This window comes from Drosophila willistoni, chromosome 3R (assembly GCF_018902025.1).
Source record: "Drosophila willistoni isolate 14030-0811.24 chromosome 3R, UCI_dwil_1.1, whole genome shotgun sequence".
Lineage (NCBI taxonomy): Eukaryota > Metazoa > Arthropoda > Insecta > Diptera > Drosophilidae > Drosophila > Drosophila willistoni.
Window position 1 is genome coordinate 14,461,216 of NC_061086.1, and position 19,567 is coordinate 14,480,782.

Sequence of the window (19,567 nt, forward strand, 5' to 3'; positions counted from 1 at the left end):
GAAATGAAAATGCAATTAAAGTAAATTCTTGATACCAATTCCTGTTAAGTGTTTCTTGGTTTCTTTGTTTGATTTTGTTGGTGGTTTAGTTTTGTTTTGTTGAAAATAAAGTTTATTCTTTAATATACATTCCATAAATGTATATTCGTGAATAAATATCTACATATTATAAGTATGTATATAGTAAATACATATACATATAAGACCAATTCGCTTTTGACGGCAGGATTAAATTCATAATATGCTTAAAAAATTACATATTCCTTTTTGTTGTTTGTATTGTTGTTGTTGTTGTTGTTGCTGCTGCGCTGTTAAATTTTATTCATGTTTTCTCGATATTTGGTTTTTGCCTAAACTAATATTAATTGCTAATATGTATGTTTTGTTTTAATCATTTAATCTGTTGCTGTCGCTGTTTCATTTTTTGTTTAACTTCAATTTTTTTGTCAGTGGTGTTTCATTTTGTTTTGTTGTATTTGCAATTACTTTGCTTACTTTACTTTAATATTATTTTCAATTTATAGATCTATAAGCGATATTATAGTCCTTGAATTGCGTATTACGGCCACTTCGTCGTCGTCTTCCTGTCATCAAAGGTCATTGTCGAACATTTGCAATGAACGTGTTACCAAATCGTCCTTTAAACAGGCCTCTAAAAATTCCTCTATCGTTATAATTCCATCTTGATTCAAATCCAATTTGCGAAAAACTCTATCCACCTGTCACAAAAAAGGGAAAAAACGTTCATTATGAAATTCATCGAAATGTTTCATCAAGTTGTAAAAGCGGCCAAATTTATGCAAAGGACCTTTCATTTTATAATCAAATTTCCGTGAAACACACAGACACACATTAACAGCAACGCACAGACAGACCTTCATATACGTATCAATACAAGGCTTCCGGTCATTGCATTTTCCATGCAATTCCCATACTGAATCTTCTCTTGTTTTTATACACATGAGTGTGTTCTTGTAGTGGTCCCATTTGTGTGGGTGAGTGTGTGCGGAATTATAATTACTCATACGCAACATGAATGACTGCTGCAACATGTCATCATAACGAAAGAGCTTAAGTGAAGGACATAATTTTTGTAATAAGCCTACAAAGTGATTCTTTATCCGTCAGAAACAAAGACTTTTGACATTTAATTATCCGTCATTTCGGTTTGGTAAGGTCATTGGTGGGTATATGTATATATATGTATTACCTGATCTCTCGCCTTGCGATCATCTTCAGGTTGATGCGGTCTTCTGCCCATAAGCTCGTGTATGGCCAATACAATTTCACTTAATTCGCCGCGACTGATGCGACCATCACCATTCAAATCGTACAATTTGAAGGTCCAGCGCAGCCGTTCATAGACTGAGCCCCGCAGCAGTGTGGACAACGTGACCAGTAAATCCTAATAAGCAAATGAATGTGTATATGATATGATGATGATCATCAACAATGTAGACAAAACTAATTACCCGAAAACTAATGGCGCCATTGCAATTAACATCGAACGCTTTGAACACATAGTGAGCATATAAACTGGAATCTAGAAAAAATTACAAACATATATTTATAGACATAAATAAAAAAAAGACCCATAAGAAAAGAAAATACATATATTAGAGGAAAGGTTTCAATCTTGTGGGTGTAACTTCAATAATAAATTGCTTTTGTCCAACGGGCATTGAACGTAAATACTTACTGCCATGTGGAAAGAATTTGGCATAAATATCCTTAAAACAATCCTCATGTACCACACCCTCGGGACATTCCTGAAAATAGTGGAAAGTATATAAACATTATAAGAGAATGCTAGAAAATGATGTAAATAAAAGCTTCCTCTATACTTCCAATGCCCATGCAAAGGATTAGGCCAATGTTATTAAAGCAAAACTTCGTTTTTGGAATAACATTTAGACTTTCATTTATTGAGTGACTAACTAAAGTTGCAAAAACAATGGAATTATTCGCAAATAAGAGACATAAACATCATAAAAACAAATTATTAAAAACATTCTTATAAATTTCACTCTAGACTTTTCAAATAATCCAATACCTTAAATTCACCCAAACATAAAGTAAATGTTACCAGGCCGGAGACCTTTGCTTGGTAGACCAACGCTTTAGTTTTCAGTCATTAATAATTTCAATTCTTCCCAAAAACAGGATGATTTTCATCCTCCGCCAAGAGAACCATTATCATGTAATCACTGTGATGAAATATGAAAAACATTTTAAATTGCTCTGTTCCAAATGTATTCTTTTCTTAATAATAAAGGACTCTATACATCCATTAATATTAACAAATTCGATTGTTTACTTGACGAATATTACTCATCTCCAATCCTAACCCTTTGGTGGTGGCCTGGGCTTTGGTGGGGGTCTAGCTCGGGGTTCAGCAGAGCCATGTGACTGGCCCAGAACCATGAGACCGACAATGATAGCAACTAATCCGTATAGGAACTTCATCTTTAGTTAAATGTTTAGTGCGATACAAGAGTATTTATAGGAAAACTTTATGACAAGACAACACTGGAACTGGAATTGCTAAGGAAATTGCAATTAAAATACCTTAACTATAAGATTATTTTCTACACACTCAGTGAAAGAATTTGGCGTTCTTTTATGTATATATAAGTACTTCCTTCATAAAGAATTTTGATTCATTTATATAACTCTAGCAAAGTGTTCACATGTATTTTCTCAATACAGGTAAAGTTCAATGAACATTTTTTAGTTTTTCTTTGGTTTCTGATGCCATGAACATTTTATTATGTTTTAGTTATATGACACAATTACATGCTGATTATTATATAATTAATATGTGTTATGTCAAAAATTGCTATATAGGAAATAGTACATCGTAAATAATGTAATATTATATTATTTTTAAGGAAGTATAATTTGTTATGCAAAACTAATAAAATTAAGCCATGACATTTGCAATTAGTTCAAACCTTTTAATGAACTCTTGCTTTTGCTATAAAAACCATTCGAATGTTCTCAAAAGTTAAGTCAAGATGAATTACCTTGCCGGCTTTGTCGTCCTCCTTGTGGGGCTAATGTTTGTGGGCCAGTCCCAACAAATTGATCTTACCACCACCCGGAAGTGGCGTCCCCCATGGCGTCCTGGATAATCTAATCGTTTGGCACAAGCTGCAACTTGTCCATAACTAATGGGCAATAACTAATATCTCCAACGGTATATGTTTGCAGAACAAACAAAATAAATAAATAAAAAACAAACATAATAACACGTCTTTCTTTTAAAACAGTTTACTTTACCAAATTTATAGAAAATTATAGAAAAACAACTGTTTGCTAAATAATACATTCAACGATTTTTCGTAAGAGAGATGACTTCTTGGGAAACTGACAATCTATTCATTTACTAAAAATGATACGGACTAATATCTACAGGATATTTATTCTGAATGAAATAAGAAAACAAAATCATGCCATTGAGAATCGCAAGGTCGTATGTAGGCTAATTAGAAGAGTGTCAAAGCCGGACTAATCTGACAGACCAGAGTCACATGGATCTACTAATCAATCGACTATTGTGTCATTGTGTCGGAATACACCGAAAACTGTGACGGATTTTGTGGCGGCCTTGGTCTGGTTTTCAGTGAAGAGCTGTGGGATGGAAGAATAATAGTAAAAAGTCGTACTGATGCCAATGCTAGTGATGCGTTTTTGTGAACAGAAAAAGTCTGGACCATTTAAATTAAGCCTTAGAAACAATTAATAGTTAGCTGTTCTGATATGAAATTGTGGTTTTTTATGGTTAACTTAAGATAAAATAAGAACAAAGCTAAATTGTTTAATTATTAAATTCGATCCTTTCGCACCATTCTTTTGACTTGTCAAAAACTATTGAAATCAAAGAAAATGAATGTAACCAATTGGATATTTTTGATGCCCTAATTAAAAATGAAAACAAATTGGTATGTACTCGGCTAATTAGTTTTTTAATCGAATGGGATAAAAACCATTATTAGCAATAAATCCTCTTCTTTACTGGGCGAAAACAAGAAGAATCAATTTTTATTTTCCTGGCACCGGCGATCTAGTTTTGAGGGTGACAACAGCTGAAGACTGTCCCAAAACCATGAGACCAGCAATGATGGCGACTAATCCGGATAAGAATTTCATCTTGACTCTTACTTGATCCACACACAACTTTTAGTATTTATAGTAAATCTGAATAATTATTAGGCTAATGAAACTAATTACCGCACAAATTGAAATTACATAAGTGCCATTTCCTGTATTTGCATTACCGACTTCGTTCTGCCTTTTAAAATAATTGAGATCTTTGCACCAAATAAGCTGCAAAAATAACTCAGCCAAATAAAAAACCTTTTTCCAACATATTTTAATAATACATACCACTTTTGTATATGTATTATATTGTCACACATGCTTAAATTATTTTGGCCAATATTTCGGCAACTAATTTGCCTTCCGTGATAAGTATAAGCATTTTGATGCCAAGAGATTAAAACCGATCCAAGAGAGTTTTTTCATTTTTGGTACAGCTAAATCAAACAAATATCGTAGAGCATAATTTTCAAGAATAACATGTACTAGCTAATATGTACGCTATTATAGGGCCTTTTTTCAGTCGCTGATCGCTAAAGTCTCCATTTTTATCCTTTTTTGAGCACAAGACCAATAATGATAGCGACTAAGGCAGAGAGGATCATTATAGGATTAAAATGGCATTATGTTCTCTTACCTTGAACTTCTGATTCCACCAAATATTTTTAATTACATTACTACAATAAGACTAGAATTTTACTTATCAGCATATCGACTTCTATGATCCGTGAGGAGTGGAAGGGGCAAGCCAGAATAGTGGAAAGTCATTTTGACGCCGAGAAACAAATCTCTGACAATAACATGGAGTTGGCCTCTTTTGATTCCTGTGTCAAATTTTTAAATTCTCTTTTCTGTCGCACCAAATATTAGGATTAGTATATAGAAATAAGTAATTTAAATTTATTAAATCAAATTGTGATATGTTTTTAAAAAGAATTTGTGATTTTACAAATGCAAATTTTAAATATTTTTATTGTGGGCTTGTTCCATTTGGTTTTTGTAGGACAATGAGACCAACGATCATCAAAAATGGGCCAGAAAAATAATTTTTTTTTTATTAATTGATTAATGTGATTCAAATATAGTCCTCCGATAAAAAACAAAACTGTCGAAATCTATCATACTTTCATACGAATAAAATGAAACAACGCGAAATTCAATTGACTTTCTTTTATAGTTTATGAAGACAATACTTTACAATTAATTAGTGAAATAAAATGATGCCAAGTCGAAGAACCAAAGAAATGCTTACAAAAATCGGAAAATTTAAATCTGCAGCTAAATTTGAAATTAGTTTTCCTTAATTTTACTAGACCAATATCTTTTATAAGAGCCAAAAGATGTATTGTCAACTTTAAAAATGTTCCAAAATGTGTTTGTTTGCCGATTCTAGACCTCAATACACTGACCAAATAAAAGCTATATATGTATTAACAAACTGAAACTGTTTAAAAACATTATTGAAAAATCGCCCAAAATTAAAATTTAAGAACCAACAATCAATGTTGAAATTTTGACCCATCCGATAAAAATACAAACAACTTGAGATGTACTCGGCTAAATAGTTTTTTAATAGAATGGGATAAAAACCATTATTAGCAATAAATTCTCTTCTTTACTGGACGAAGACAAGAAGAATCAATTTTTATTTTCCTGGTACCGGCGATCTAGTTTTGAGGGTGACAACAGCTGAAGACTGTCCCAAAACCATGAGACCAACAATGATGGCGACTAATCCGGATAAGAATTTCATCTTGACTTATTTGATCCACACACAACTTTAAGTATTTATAGGAAATCTGAATAACTATTAGGCAAATGAAACGAATTACCGCACAAATTGCAATTACATAAAGCACACTTATGCACTTGTATTTCATAGTCAATTTGAAATTTCATGTATTTACATTATTTCACTGATCAACAATTTGAAACTTACAACCTTTGAGAATTCCAAATTAAGTTTTTAAAAACTTCAGCTACCGTTTCTTCTTTTTTAGGTTTAAAGTGCAAAGAAATGGCTTGAAAAATTGCTAAACCAAAAAAATAAATTTGAATAATAGCATGGAAACCAAACATTTTTGTACATGTATTATATATACCATATATATATGTATATATATTGTTTTTGTAGTTGAGTTCATGTATCATAAATGGATTTGGACCAATATTTCGACTCGTGGTAAAAATTGGTATATATTCCTCAAATATCAGCATTTCGATCCAATTGAAGAGTCGTATCTTGTTGAATGAAGATGCCAAGAGACTAAAACCGAAATACGATCCAAGACAATCAACCTTTTTAATGTCAGTGTCATTGGGGTTCCCCTCGACTAAGTAGAATTTATGATAAACACTAGTGTTTGGATTTTTATTTTATTATTTTAAATAATTTTTTAAATGTAGTTCCAAAAATGATAGCAACTAATCCAGAGAGGATCCTACCATGCCATTATGATGTGACATTGATGTGTCGCATAATTAAATTCACTTTTCTGACGCACCAAATACTAGAATTGATATTTGTATATAAAATTCATTAAATAAAAAATTATTTGCAATTCGTTAGGCCAACAATGATAATGAACGGGGGGCTGAAATAAACTTTCTTATTAATTAATTAATTGTTTATAGGGACATCTTCCTTTGATAAACAAACAAGTTATCAAACTCTTATGCAAATATTTCATTTGGCGAGGAATTCAATTAACTTTCTGTCTATTTTAAAAATATGTTTTAAAGTCTCAGTACACTAACCAAATTGAAACAAGAACCAAAAATCAATGTTCAAATTTTTTATTGCCACTGTAAAGAATTTCTTTTTGACCCATTCATTAAAAATGCAAACAACTTGAGGTGTTATTTCCTGAATGGGTTTTTAATTGAATGGAAGAAAATCCATAATTATGATCGGGTAATTACCGGACGGTAATTTACTCTACTCACAGCCAAGAAACCAACAATGGCGACTAATCCGGATAAGAATTTCATCTTGAATTACCTGATCCAAATAGTACGAGAGTATATATAGGAGACCTCACTGACTGTTGTGTAAATGAAACAAATTTCTAAACAGATTAGATACAGCCCACTTAAGCAAATGCATTTTTTAATATTAAATATGTAATTGGTTCCGTTACGCTTTTTACTAGTAAATTCAACTAATATATAAAGTACAAGTTCAAAGTTTAAGTATATATGTATAATGTAGGTATCAGGAAGAAAGAAGCGTTTTGCAAGGTGTTTATATATATATATATGCCATATATGCCAAATCGAGGCATTATGCAGCTTGAGCCGTTAATGCAAGATATGAACAGATACAGTGTATACAGAACCAGATCATGCATAATGCATTAAGTTTTTCTATTGAGAATGCCTCTTTCTATTGGTTGGTCGTACCAACGAGTGACAGAAATTTCATCGCAATCGGTAATTTGCACATCGGTTGGTCTCTTTATTAGACAAAGTTGTTTTTGTTAATAATTTTAGCAGAATTGAGTTGGAAACCTAGAATGCTCTTTGAAATATTCTTCTGATAGAAACTGAACATGAAATTTTACATCATATAGTGTCTATTTTTTTCCGCCAGCAGGTGCAGGTGTTGGCGGTGGAGGGTATGGAGGTCGTGAAGGTCGTGGTGGAAATCTTTTGGCTTTCGGTAGACCATAGGTCTGGCCAAGCACCATGAGGCCAACAATGATGACGACTAAGCCGTACAAGAATCGCATCTTGAGTTTACTGATCGATGCGACATGAGAGTATTTATAGGAAAACCTGATGCTTATGTTATGTAAATGGAACTAATTATTAAAGTCATCTATATTTCCTATATACTACAATCAGCCTACATACATCTCGAGTAAATCGCTTAACGTATAACTTTTATGTAGGAGAAAGTTAAAAGCTTCAAAAATATGAAATTTAACTAGTTGCTGATATACAAGAGAACACAATACAAACTAATGCTGGTAATCTCTAAATGGGAAATAAAAGAAAGAATAGACATCTGTTTTTTAAAATATTTTTTTGATAGAAACTGAACATGAAATTTCACATAATAACGTCTCTACTTTTATCTGCGAACACGTGGAGCTGTTGGCAGTGGAGGGAATGGTGGTCTTTGGGCTTTTGGTAGACCATAGGACTGTCCAATGACCATGAGGCCAGCAATTATGACAACTAAGCCGTACAAGAATCGCATCTCAAGTTTACTGATAGACGCGACCTAAGAGTATTAATAGGAAAACCTGATGCTAATGTTAGGTAAATGGAACAAATTACTAAAGTCTTTGCAACTCTATATTACATACAAGTGATAAAAAAAGAGAACACAATACAAAGTAATGCTGGTAATCTCTAATTGGGAAATTAAAGAATGGATACAGTCGACTATCGTTAATTCAAAATATAAAACACTTGCAGTTATTTTCTCTTAAAACTTTCAAACCATTTAATATTTTAAACACTCAATAAATTCGAATTTTTGTTGGAAAAAAATAACCAGCTTCCACGTGATCGTTTTCTTGTGGGATTGAAAATGAAAAGTGATTAATAGAATACATAGACATTTGTTCTTTTAAATATTTTTTTAATAGAAACTGAACATGAAATTTTATATCATATCGTGTCTATTCTTATCCGCCAGCAGGTACAGGTGTTGGCGGTGGATGCACCGGCCTTGTAGGTCGTGGTGGACGTCTTTGGGCTAGACCATAGGACTGGCCAATGACCATGAGGCCAACAATGATGACAACTAAGCCGTACAAGAATTGCATCTTGAGTTTACTGATCGATGCGACATGAGAGTATTTATAGGAAAACCTGATGCTAATGTTAGGTAAATGGAACTAATTACTAAAGTCATTGTAATTCTACATTTCCTATATACTACAATTAGCCTACATACAACTCAAGTAAAACGCATAAAATATAACTTTTAAGTAGGAGAAAATTAAAAGGTTAAAAATTATGAAAATTTAACCAGTTGCTGATAAAAAAGAGAACGCAATACAAACTAATGCTGGTAATCTATAATTAAAGAATGAATACAGTCAACTTTTGTTAATTGAGTTTTGATAAATGAGTAAAGTTTCTTTCGGTGCTAACAAACTAGAAATTTGTATTATATATGGATGATGAAAAACCATCAAAAACTATTGACATCAGCGAAATTGGGAATCACTAACCGATGGTTTTGGATGAAAATACAACGATAAAGATAAGGACGATACATCAGAGCCATTGGCAGAGATGTCAGCTAAGGAAGCTGTAGCCTCATTTGATAACTTGGATGAATCAACAGATCAGCCTTAAAATTTAATTTATACATGAGTTCTTTTTAAAGATTATTTAATTCACATTATTAAAATATAAAACACTTGCAGTTATTTTTTCAAAAATTAAATTTTAAACCATTTAATATTTTAAACACTCAACAGATTCGATTTTTTGTTGGAACAAAACACCTAGTTTCCACGTGGTCGTATTCTTGTGGGATTGAAAATGAAAAGTGAGACTGTCTATTTATTGAAAAATTGAATACATAGACATATGTTCTTTTAAATATTTTTTTAATAGAAACTGAACATAAAATTTTACATCATATCGTGTCTATTCTTATCCGCCAGCAGGTACAGGTGTTGGCGGTGGATGCACCGGCCTTGTAGGTTGTGGTCGTGGTCGAGGTCGTGGTGGACGTCTTTGGGCTAGACCATAGGACTGGCCAATGACCATGAGGCCAACAATGATGACAACTAAGCCGTACAAGAATCGCATCTTGAGTTTACTGATAGATGCGACATGAGAGTATTTATAGGAAAACCTGATGCTAATGTTAGGTAAATGGAACTAATTACTAATATCATTGTAATTCTACATTTCCTATATACTACAATAAGCCTACGTACTACGTAAAATATAACTTTTAAGTTCCTTTTCTCCTGAAAATTAAAAGGTTCAAAAATATGAAAATTTAACCAGTTGCTGCTAAAAAAGACAACGCAATACAAACTAATGCTGGTAATCTCCAATTAAAGAATGGATACAGTCAACTTTTGTTAATTTCAACAATTTAAATGAGCAAATTTCCTCCCGGGCTAGCAAATTAGAAATTTGTATTAGATATGGATGATGAAAAACTATCAAAAACCATTGACATCAGCGAAATTGGGCATCACTAACCGATGGTTTTGGATGAAAATACAGCGATAAGGATAAGGACAATACATCAGAGCCTTTGGCAGAGGTGTCAGCTAAGGAAGCTGGAGCCTCATTCGATAACTTACGAAACTGATGAATCAGCAGATCAGCTATTTCTTCTCCCTAAAATTAAATTTGATCATTGATGATTCTGAGCAGCAGCAAAAAGCTGTGAAGCAAACCCATATACAAGAGTTCTTTTCAAAGATTATTTAATTCACATTTTCATATAAAATATTAGTAGTTATTTCCCCTCAAAGCTTTCAAATCATTTAATATTTTAAACACTCAATAGATTCAAAAATTCGGACCCAAAAAACACCTAGCTTCCACGTGGTCGTATTCTCGTGGAACTGAAAATGAAAAGTGAGACTGACTATTTATTGAAAACCGAATGCAAGGATTAATAGAATACACAGAAATTTTTTTTTTTTTAATTTTTTAATAGTAATAAAGTATGAAACCAAGAGTACCAATAAATTTGGATCTGTTTTGGATAAATGCATCTGGTATTTCGTTTATTTCTATCCTGGACGATAGATGGGTGGTATCGTACGCGGTGAAGGGTACGGCTTAGGCTTAGTGTCTGGTCGTGGGGGTCTTTAGGCTCTTGGTAGACCAACAGACTGGCCAATGACCATGAGGCCAACAATTACGACGACTAAGCCATAGAAGAGCTGCATCTTGAGTTTACCGATCGATGCGACCTAAGAGTATTTATAGGAAATCTTATTGGCAATGTTAGGTAAATGGAACTAATTACTTTATAAAAGTCTTCAAATAGGGATTATTTCACATTTACTACAATTAGGCTTTACCCAACTCAAGTGACACGCATAATGTAATATTTTGTAAGAAGGCTGAAGCAATGTAGCAATGTAGCATGCTATTTTATCGTAAATTTATAGGACATTATAGGATATAACACACCTAGACCTCGCTTTGCGTCGTTTCGTTTTGCGTTTTTTCAAAGTTGCGGCGCTGCTTTATTAGTACTAATTTTTACTGTGCGTCGTTATATTCTCGTTGTTGCGTTTTTATACCATACACCCATAGGGTGAAATGGTATATTAAAGTCGCCAAAATGTATGTAACAGGCAGAAGGAAGCATCTCCGACCCCACAAAGTATATATATTCTTGATCAGGATCAACAACCGAGTCGATCTAGCCATGTCCGTCTGTCCGTCCGTCCGTCCGTCCGTCCGTCTGTCCGTCTGTCCGTATGAACACCTAGATCTCGGAGACTATAAGAGCTAGAGCCACCAAATTTTTTATGTAGACTCGTGTAGTATGTAGAGTGATCAAGTTTATTTCAAATTTTTGCCACGCCCCTTCCCGCCCCCGCAATTTAAAAAAAGCGTTTATCTTAAAAACTATTCCAGCTAGAGACACCATATTTGGTATGTATATTCGCTTAGTAAATGCACACATTTTGTATGTATAAAAATTTTGCCACGCCCTTTTCCGCCCCCGTAATTTGAAAAACTTGATTATCTCCCGTATTTTTTTACCTCATGCAATCAAATTTGGCACACTTAAATTTAATACTAATATCTATCAAAATACCAAATTTGATCAAAATCGGATAAAAAACAGTCGAGTTATGCATATAAACGTTTTTCCATAAGGCCGGAGTTGGCCGTTGGCTGGTGGGGGCGCTAGGGTGCTCGTATGATTGAGTGAGCGAGATACTAAGATATGCTTGTAAGAAGCATGTGAAAATGCTTGAAATATTTGCTTTACTGGTGTATGGTATACCAAAGTCGGCGAGACGACTTACTTACTTCATTTTTTTGAATTCGAGTGTTTAACTTTTTTTTTCTAAATCAGCCATTGTAACGCCAATATCAACTTTTACCAACATTGCCTTTGAATTTTTGGCAGTTTTACGTTTTTTAACATTGACGGCTAGCTTACCTACTTCTGTTTATAATTGCGTCTTGCTATCAAAACTCGGGGACGGTTTAGTAGAAATGTTCGTAGAATAGTGTTTAACTTATAAACAAATTTCAAAAGCGATGGGCTTGATTGACGAAACAATGGAGAACGATCCTGACAATGAGAGAAGTTTTAAGGTATCTCAGGCGGTAGCTGCAATTAATGCAATAAAATTAGTATTTTCACAGCCCGGGAACCTATCTTTGATCTTTCTATGGTTGCCTATAGAAAATCTTTATTCACTTTGCGTTGTTTAAGTTTGCGTCGTGTTTTTTGGGAACCCCAACGCAAAGCGCGGTCTAGGTGTATAATATTTATAATATTAAATTTTAGGGCAAACGCGTCAGCTCTTACGGTCTAGGACGAGTTTGCGTTGATCCAGACGTCCGGATGGGCGTACATGGATATATGAATTGACTCGTCATGCTTATCAAGAATATATATACTTGATATGGTAGGCAATGCATCCTTTTATCCGTTAAACACTTCTAACCAGAATTAATATAATCAACCAATGATGTTAATCTATATTAGAGGCGGAAAAAAAAGAATACTTCTCTTAATCGGATAGAAAACGCGTAGATTTTGGGCCCGCTTTCCGTTTAATGAAACTTAAAATAATAGATCTTTTTTTTTTTTATCTACCAAATTATATGAAAATGTTCAAAAAGTTATATGTCCTTATATTTTTTGTCTTGCTTTTCTGAAATGTCTCGAAGAGATATGAAATACCATTTGTAATCAATGCCTTTTAAGTTTCATTGAATTATGGAAATCTGTTCTTTTAAACGATATTTCATTACACATCTGTTTATTTCAATATTTTATAATTAAAACTCATTTGAAACAATAAATTTCCAAAAATTTGGCACTTCAGTGGTTGAATGTGACTGTTATTTTTTTTTTATCCATGATGTGGTCGTTGTGATGGACGTGGATGGGTTCTACGTGGGTCTGCTCGAGGTGGATTATTTGGATATCTAGGCCTATCTGGTTTATTTGGTTGTGGTGGCATTTTTGGGAATGGGTTCCGTGGAACAGGTAGGCCAAAAGACTGGCCAATGGCCATGAGGCCAAGAATGATGACGACTAAGCAACTGATGAATCGCATCTTGAGTTTTCTGATCGATGCGACCCAAGAGTATTTATAGGAAAATCTAATGGTAATGTCAGATACATGGAACTAATTACATTACCTAAGTCAAACAATTCTATAAAAAAGTACATATACAAATGTATCAAATCGTCACTATTTCCTATATGTTACAATTATGCTTAATTCAATTCTATAAAAAAGTACATATGTATATCAAATTGGCACTGTTTCCTATATACTACAATTATGCTTCATCCAGCACAAGGGACACGTATAACCTATTGTTCCCTGATTAGGTACTACGTAGTATATTTTAAAACATTGTATTTCATTCGATGAGAAATTCAAATTACTAATTTGTTTGTTTTTACACGAAAAACCGAGTTATCAGTTGGTAAAGCTATAAAACATCATGAAAGTAGAATAAGTCAGCAAAAAACCCAAAAACTACACGCTTTTTCCTATGGAGTTGGCTTAATTTTTGTTTGAATCATTTTTCGCAAACCAAAATGTTTTTATTCTTTTATTTTGCTTAAATATACATCTTTGATGATAAAAGATAAATGTGAATTTGCAATGTATATGCCCATACAAACGAATGAAACTGCATAAAGACTCCCAGGTGTACAAAGCAAGGTGTACATTTTTAAATCGCAGTTTTTAAAAAAGATTTTTTTCAGAAATCGATAGAGAATCAAAAAGCTACATGAAAGCACAAATCGATAGCTATCCTAGAAGGATGTTAAAACAGTGTCAACGAAGGGTTAATACTCTGGAGAAAAAAAGGATGGAAACGGATCTAGTTGTTAATCTTAAAGAAAACATAATATAAACAGTTACTGTATATCTTGAATAGAGCCAGAAGAGAGGATTATATTTTCCTAAGTGGATATTAACTAACAAGTACATATTAGACTACCTTTCTGTCTAATTTCTTTTCCATTTTTATGCAACTCCAAATTTGTAACTTGTAACTTGTCTAAGTGTCACAGTCATTTAGGCAATTGAACAACGATGATCCCGGCTAGAATGACACGTTAGTCTAAGTAAGCCGAAGCTCTTAGTTGCTAATGCTTAAAAAAATAACCTAACTATTTTTTTTACAGCTTTATCCTATACTAACTAAAATTAATTCTAACTTATTTCTTTTGATTTACCAAGTTTTCTAAAAAAAACTCTGGAATGTCTCTAAGTGAAATGAAATGCTATATATAATATAAACAATAGATTTTTATAGGAAAAAAACCTATCATACCAACAGCAGTTACATCTTGAATTTACTTGTAGAGATTATTTATTGAAAAATTTTTTAATAGAAAAGAAATATGAAACCAATAGTACCAATAAATTTCAATTTTTACTAGATATATGTTACTGGTATATAATTTTATCCGTGACGCCGTGTGGGTATTGTTCGGGGTGCAGTGTAAATCCTTGTTGTGTATTGTCTTCGGTTTTTAAATAGACCAACCGACTGGCCAATGACCATGAGGCCAACAATGATGACGACTAAGCCATATAAGATTTGCATCTCAAGTTTACTGATCGATGCAACACGAAAGTATTTAAGGGAAAACCTAATGCTAATGTCAGGTAAATGGAACTAATTAAATTTCCAAAGTCATTACAATTCTATAAAAATGACATACATCAAATCGATAAATATGGAACTAGCTTATGCCTCTTCAATAGAGGCGGAAGAGAGGAAACTCTTTCTTGACAAGGACAGAAGATGAGTAGATATTGGACTTGGTTCTCGTTTAATTTCTTTTTCACTATGATGCAACTCTAAATTCTCCTTTGGATTTCTGAAATGTTTCGAAGTGAAATTAAATACCATATATGTATCTACATATATTCAATGAATTAAAAGTTTTATTATATTCAATGAATTCGAAATTTTATTGGACAAAACTTTTAGCTTCCAGGTCGTCGTGTTACCAACCATGGCCTGGTTATACGGGTTGTCCCAGCATCAGACTGGCCAAGAACCATTAGACCAACAATTATAGCCACCAAGCCCGAGAAGAAGTGCATTTTGAATAGATTGAGCTGTAGACTTGTGGAGCAAAAGTATTTATTGAAAAATTGTATTCCTTGTTAGGTAAACGAAACTAAGTAATTATTGTACGCTATTTTAAAGCGTTGCCGTAGAAGTATTGACCTTATACATTTATCAGCATATCGATCTTTCATTAAGATGAAGTACAGCTAATTTCCATAAGTAATTGTAAGTAATTATATATAGTTGCATTATAAAATATGTTACGTCATTGAAAACAGGGAAATGAGACTATGTATTAATATTTATAATACATATATATATATATATATTAGAGATTTGTATTTATTTAATTTTGTGAAAATTTATGATGAATAGAAAACTTCACCACTTTTTCACCCGTTATTTGCTAAAAAAAAAAACTATTCGAAAAATCTTTAGCTCTGGTATTATAAATGTTTTCTTTTAATGAAAAAGAAAAACTACAAACGTACATCTACTATCACCAATAGATTAATTTCATTACAGGACAAATATGTCAAGTGTATATTTTAGTCCTTTTTGTTATTATGCAAAGAATGCTACAGTCGACGTTCCATAATTCAAACCTGCAATATTTAAAGCCTCTCATTATTTCAAAGATACCACGAGAACATTACAAAATCTCTTTATATTTCGAATTGTGTCCATTCAATTGAAACTCGGTAATTCGAACGAAAAATCATTGCTACAACGCGGTAGTTCAAGATCATATGGTATCAAATTCGGGATCAGGACAATTCGGAAATAATTATGAATGCTAAAGAACCATCAATAATACAAGTAGTTGACATCAGTGATGTGAGGTTTCAAGACTATGTTAAAATGAACGAAGATATTGCTGGCTCAGGATCAGTTTGAGATGGATACGAATGAAATAACCTTGTAAAAAAATAAAATGGTGTACTAAGAAAATTTAAACGAAAATGTGTTCTTTTTGAAAAAGTTTTTAATAAAAATGGACAGAAAAAAGTCGTTTAATAACCAATAATCGACATCTTTACTGGATTAATATAACTAGTGTCCATTATTATCCTCCCCTTGGATCACGGGTTGGTGGCCTTGGTGGTCTTGTGGGGAAACGTGCCTCAGATTGGCCCAGAACCATGAGCCCAACAATTATGGCGACTAATCCGTAGAGGAACTTCATTTTTAGTTAACTGATTTAAGCGAATCAAGAATATTTATTTATAGTAAAATTTTTTGTATTTTATGTAACTGGAACTAATTAGTTGGAACTAACGCAGTTAAAAACTTGTAATAAATGTATAATAGTTAGTTTTTAATGCATATCGCTTCCTATATACTCATGCGATTACTCATGACTTGGTAGTAACGTTTTTATAGGTCAAACAACTCCTTATTTCCTATATATCTGTTATGTCACCACAAAGATGACATTTTATAAGTGAACTTTTTTTGTTTTTTGTTTTTAAGTAAATAAATTCGAAAATCCTCAACAGTTATTTTCTTTTCCTTCATTGGTATGATAAAGAAATAGATTGATTTTAATGAAATATATTAAATATAAGTATGAAACATATCTAAGCTGTGTTTAGCTAATATTTTAGCTTTTCTGTATAAATTACATATGTATGTAACTCAAGTAGAAACTAAAAAAAAAACAAAAATTTAAAATGAACTTGTTAGAAGAACTAAAGCATCTTAAGCAAACAACAAAGTTGAATCTGGGAAAACTATCAATTTGCTGTTGATTCGCATCTCATCTATTGACCCACATTTTTATTTTTTTTGACTTTTCGCATGAACAGAGATAAGTACACAGTTTGGATGCTGGAATAAGTAAGTACGAGAGATAGTCAGCTCTGGTCTGGCTCTTAATGAATGGCTGGACATGAGCAAATAGAGAAGAACAACCAATTTGGCAATGAAATTCAAAACTCGTGTCAAGTATTTGAAGCTACTAAGTGCGTGTTATTGCCGGTTAAAGTTAAAGTTCAAGTTTGCCTTAGTATGGCTATAGTAAACTCTTAACATATTCATAATTATTTATCAATTTACCGTTTTAAATCCTCTATACATGACGCGAATTTCCTGCTTAGTGAATTTGGTTTGGCGGCACAGATCCTCCAGGGCAACAGGTATGGGTTTAGGCACGCGTGTGTGTTCCAATTCATAGACCACCTCCTCGATGGGACTTTCTGGTGGCGAGGCCATTTTGGTTGTTTGATGGTATTTCTGATTCTTGTTGTTGGATAAATATTAATTTGTTTTCTGATTTTTATGAAGATGTTCTAATCTCCTTTTTAATATCAATTTCCATTTGCTTAAATTCGCTGGCTCACAAAAAAAGTAGAGTTTATCCTTGGTGTTTTCGGTACGTTTTGTTTTTTTGTTCTATTTATATATATATATATTCTTTTCGTGGTATCCTTTTCGGCGGTTACGGTTTCCTTTTTCACGGCATTCTCTAGCCAGTGCACTAAGTTGCTAATGAGGCAACCATGGCTGCAAAACAAAATAGAAAATGTTCGAAAGTTAGAGAATGAGAAACAGAGAGAGATACTGAGATTTACCAGAGTATACATACATGTACATTAGTGTCTGTGTGTGGGTGTGCAGCCAAGGCAAAAGCAAATTGAATAAAAAAGAAGATGGTGAAGAAGGATAGAAAATGTGGCCGCTCGGCTTCATCATTTGTGTGGCGGAAGTGCAACTCATAGCTGCTACTTGAAAATTCAGATTATTATTGCATACCATAAATCAGAGACGAAATCGAGTTATGCACACCGCCTTAACGTATGCAGCGTTTATTTTTACACTCTCCATCTCGCTCTATTACGCCTGAATGGGTTTTAAGGTCGTTTTGTGTAGCCGCCAGATGAGATTAATGAGCACTTTGCATGCATTCCACATAAAACACGATGATGAGAATATTTATTTTGTTTTTTTTTGTGCAATTTGCTGTCTGCCAACAGATTGCAGCTGCAACAATCAGTAAGGTGTTTATCTTAGATGAAATCCAAGTTTCCAGGACTCTATGCAAGTTTTTATAAAGCTGTCAAAATAAGTCTGATCGTCTCAATCGACTACAAGTTAAGAAAACAAGTTTTAAAAGTTAAGTACAAGGTATTCAGCAAAATACTTTTTGGAATTTGAGGTCCTTGAATGCCACAGTCTTGCAATTCAAATAACCTTAAGACTTCTCTTCACTTCAATACCAGATAATTAAGAACGAATAAATTATTTAAATGTTTGTTTATTTGTCTCGAGTCTAAATTTTGGCTTGAACATTGAATAATTGGAAAATTTTCATGTCCTTCGTCCTGCCTATTCACTTTCGGCACTAATCATTTATTTATTCGCAAAAATAGGCAGACTCAAGTAGCTGCAAAATTTTTGCTTCTAATTTAAATTGCAGAAAAGCTAAAAACCTTTTAAGCACCGCACATTTCGCCTCATCCCGCTCCGCCGACCGCTTCCCCACTCTTTAGTTATCCTCAATGTCAACCTGCTGCCGTTTGACAGTAGACTTGAGATTCTAAAGCCTTTCGGAAAGTGCAAGAAACGGAAATTAATGCAGCAAATTGAGAAATATATGTATAGGTAGGTAGGTAAGCCTTCATATATATAGAATATTTTGCATACACTTCTTGTCCGCACGACTTTAGGCACTTGTCAAAGCTATTTCCGGCGTTGTGACCTATTTTCTTTTTTTTGCTCTCTCTTTTATAAATTTGTTTTTTTTTCTTTTATTTTTTATTTGATTCTATCTTCTGCTTAATCAATTCCGACTGAGAAATAGCCATGACGTCGGAAGTGATGGCAGCCAAATGATAGTCAGACAGAACCTGTGAGTCCTTTTTGCTGCGTATCCATTTGTGAGAGAGAACAAATTGAATGGAAATTGGGTGCCGAGAAAACGAGATTCCAACTATTCGTGCAATAAAAAAGTTTGCGAGTTTTCACTGAATAAATTATGTAGAAAATCTGTTGTTATTTATCTAAGTAAATGTTTTAGGGATTGCCAAGTGAAAAATTACTAAAACTTGTCCATTTATATTAAATAAAATATAATTCAGGATAAATCAAAGAAAATGTTTTACAATTAAGATGTTGTTTACAGGTTTGGGGATTAGTATTAGTGGATTGTTTCTGTTTTTTGCTTCGATTATAAAAATTTGTAATGTGAAGAAATTCAGCTCTCTGTCAATTAGTTTATAAACAT

General features: G+C 33.1%; 1 protein-coding gene and 2 long non-coding RNA genes across 4 annotated transcripts; 1 reads left to right on the forward strand and 2 right to left on the reverse strand.

The window, feature by feature from the left end:
• LOC6650884 (Kv channel-interacting protein 1) lies at window positions 1–17,619 on the reverse strand. Its single transcript, XM_002073925.4, has 5 exons — window positions 17,401–17,619; window positions 1,700–1,769; window positions 1,473–1,543; window positions 1,211–1,405; window positions 1–719 (listed from the first exon to the last, which is right to left on the reverse strand). The coding sequence occupies exons 1-5, from the start codon at window positions 17,554–17,556 to the stop codon at window positions 591–593; spliced, it is 621 nt and encodes a 206-aa protein (XP_002073961.1). The 5' UTR covers window positions 17,557–17,619; the 3' UTR covers window positions 1–590.
• LOC124460710 lies at window positions 2,237–2,818 on the reverse strand. Of its 2 annotated transcripts, none has more exons than XR_006954727.1 (2): window positions 2,597–2,818; window positions 2,237–2,535 (listed from the first exon to the last, which is right to left on the reverse strand). It is a non-coding gene; the product is annotated as an uncharacterized LOC124460710 (long non-coding RNA). The 2 variants fall into 2 exon arrangements; XR_006954726.1 differs by having other exon boundaries at window positions 2,237–2,544.
• On the forward strand, window positions 8,708–9,508 carry LOC124460709. Its single transcript, XR_006954725.1, has 2 exons — window positions 8,708–9,127; window positions 9,218–9,508. It is a non-coding gene; the product is annotated as an uncharacterized LOC124460709 (long non-coding RNA).
• Window positions 17,620–19,567: the final 1,948 nt, after the last annotated feature.

Coding starts and splice junctions, on each gene's coding strand:
- LOC6650884 (XM_002073925.4), bottom strand. CDS start 17,556: ATGGCCTCGCCACCAGAAAGTCCCATCGAGGAGGTGGTCTATGAATTG. Junction 1,544..1,699: donor CAAATTCTTTCCACATGGCA/GTAAGTATTTAC, acceptor AATTTTTTCTAG/ATTCCAGTTTATATGCTCAC. Junction 720..1,210: donor ATCGCAAGGCGAGAGATCAG/GTAATACATATA, acceptor TTTTTGTGACAG/GTGGATAGAGTTTTTCGCAA.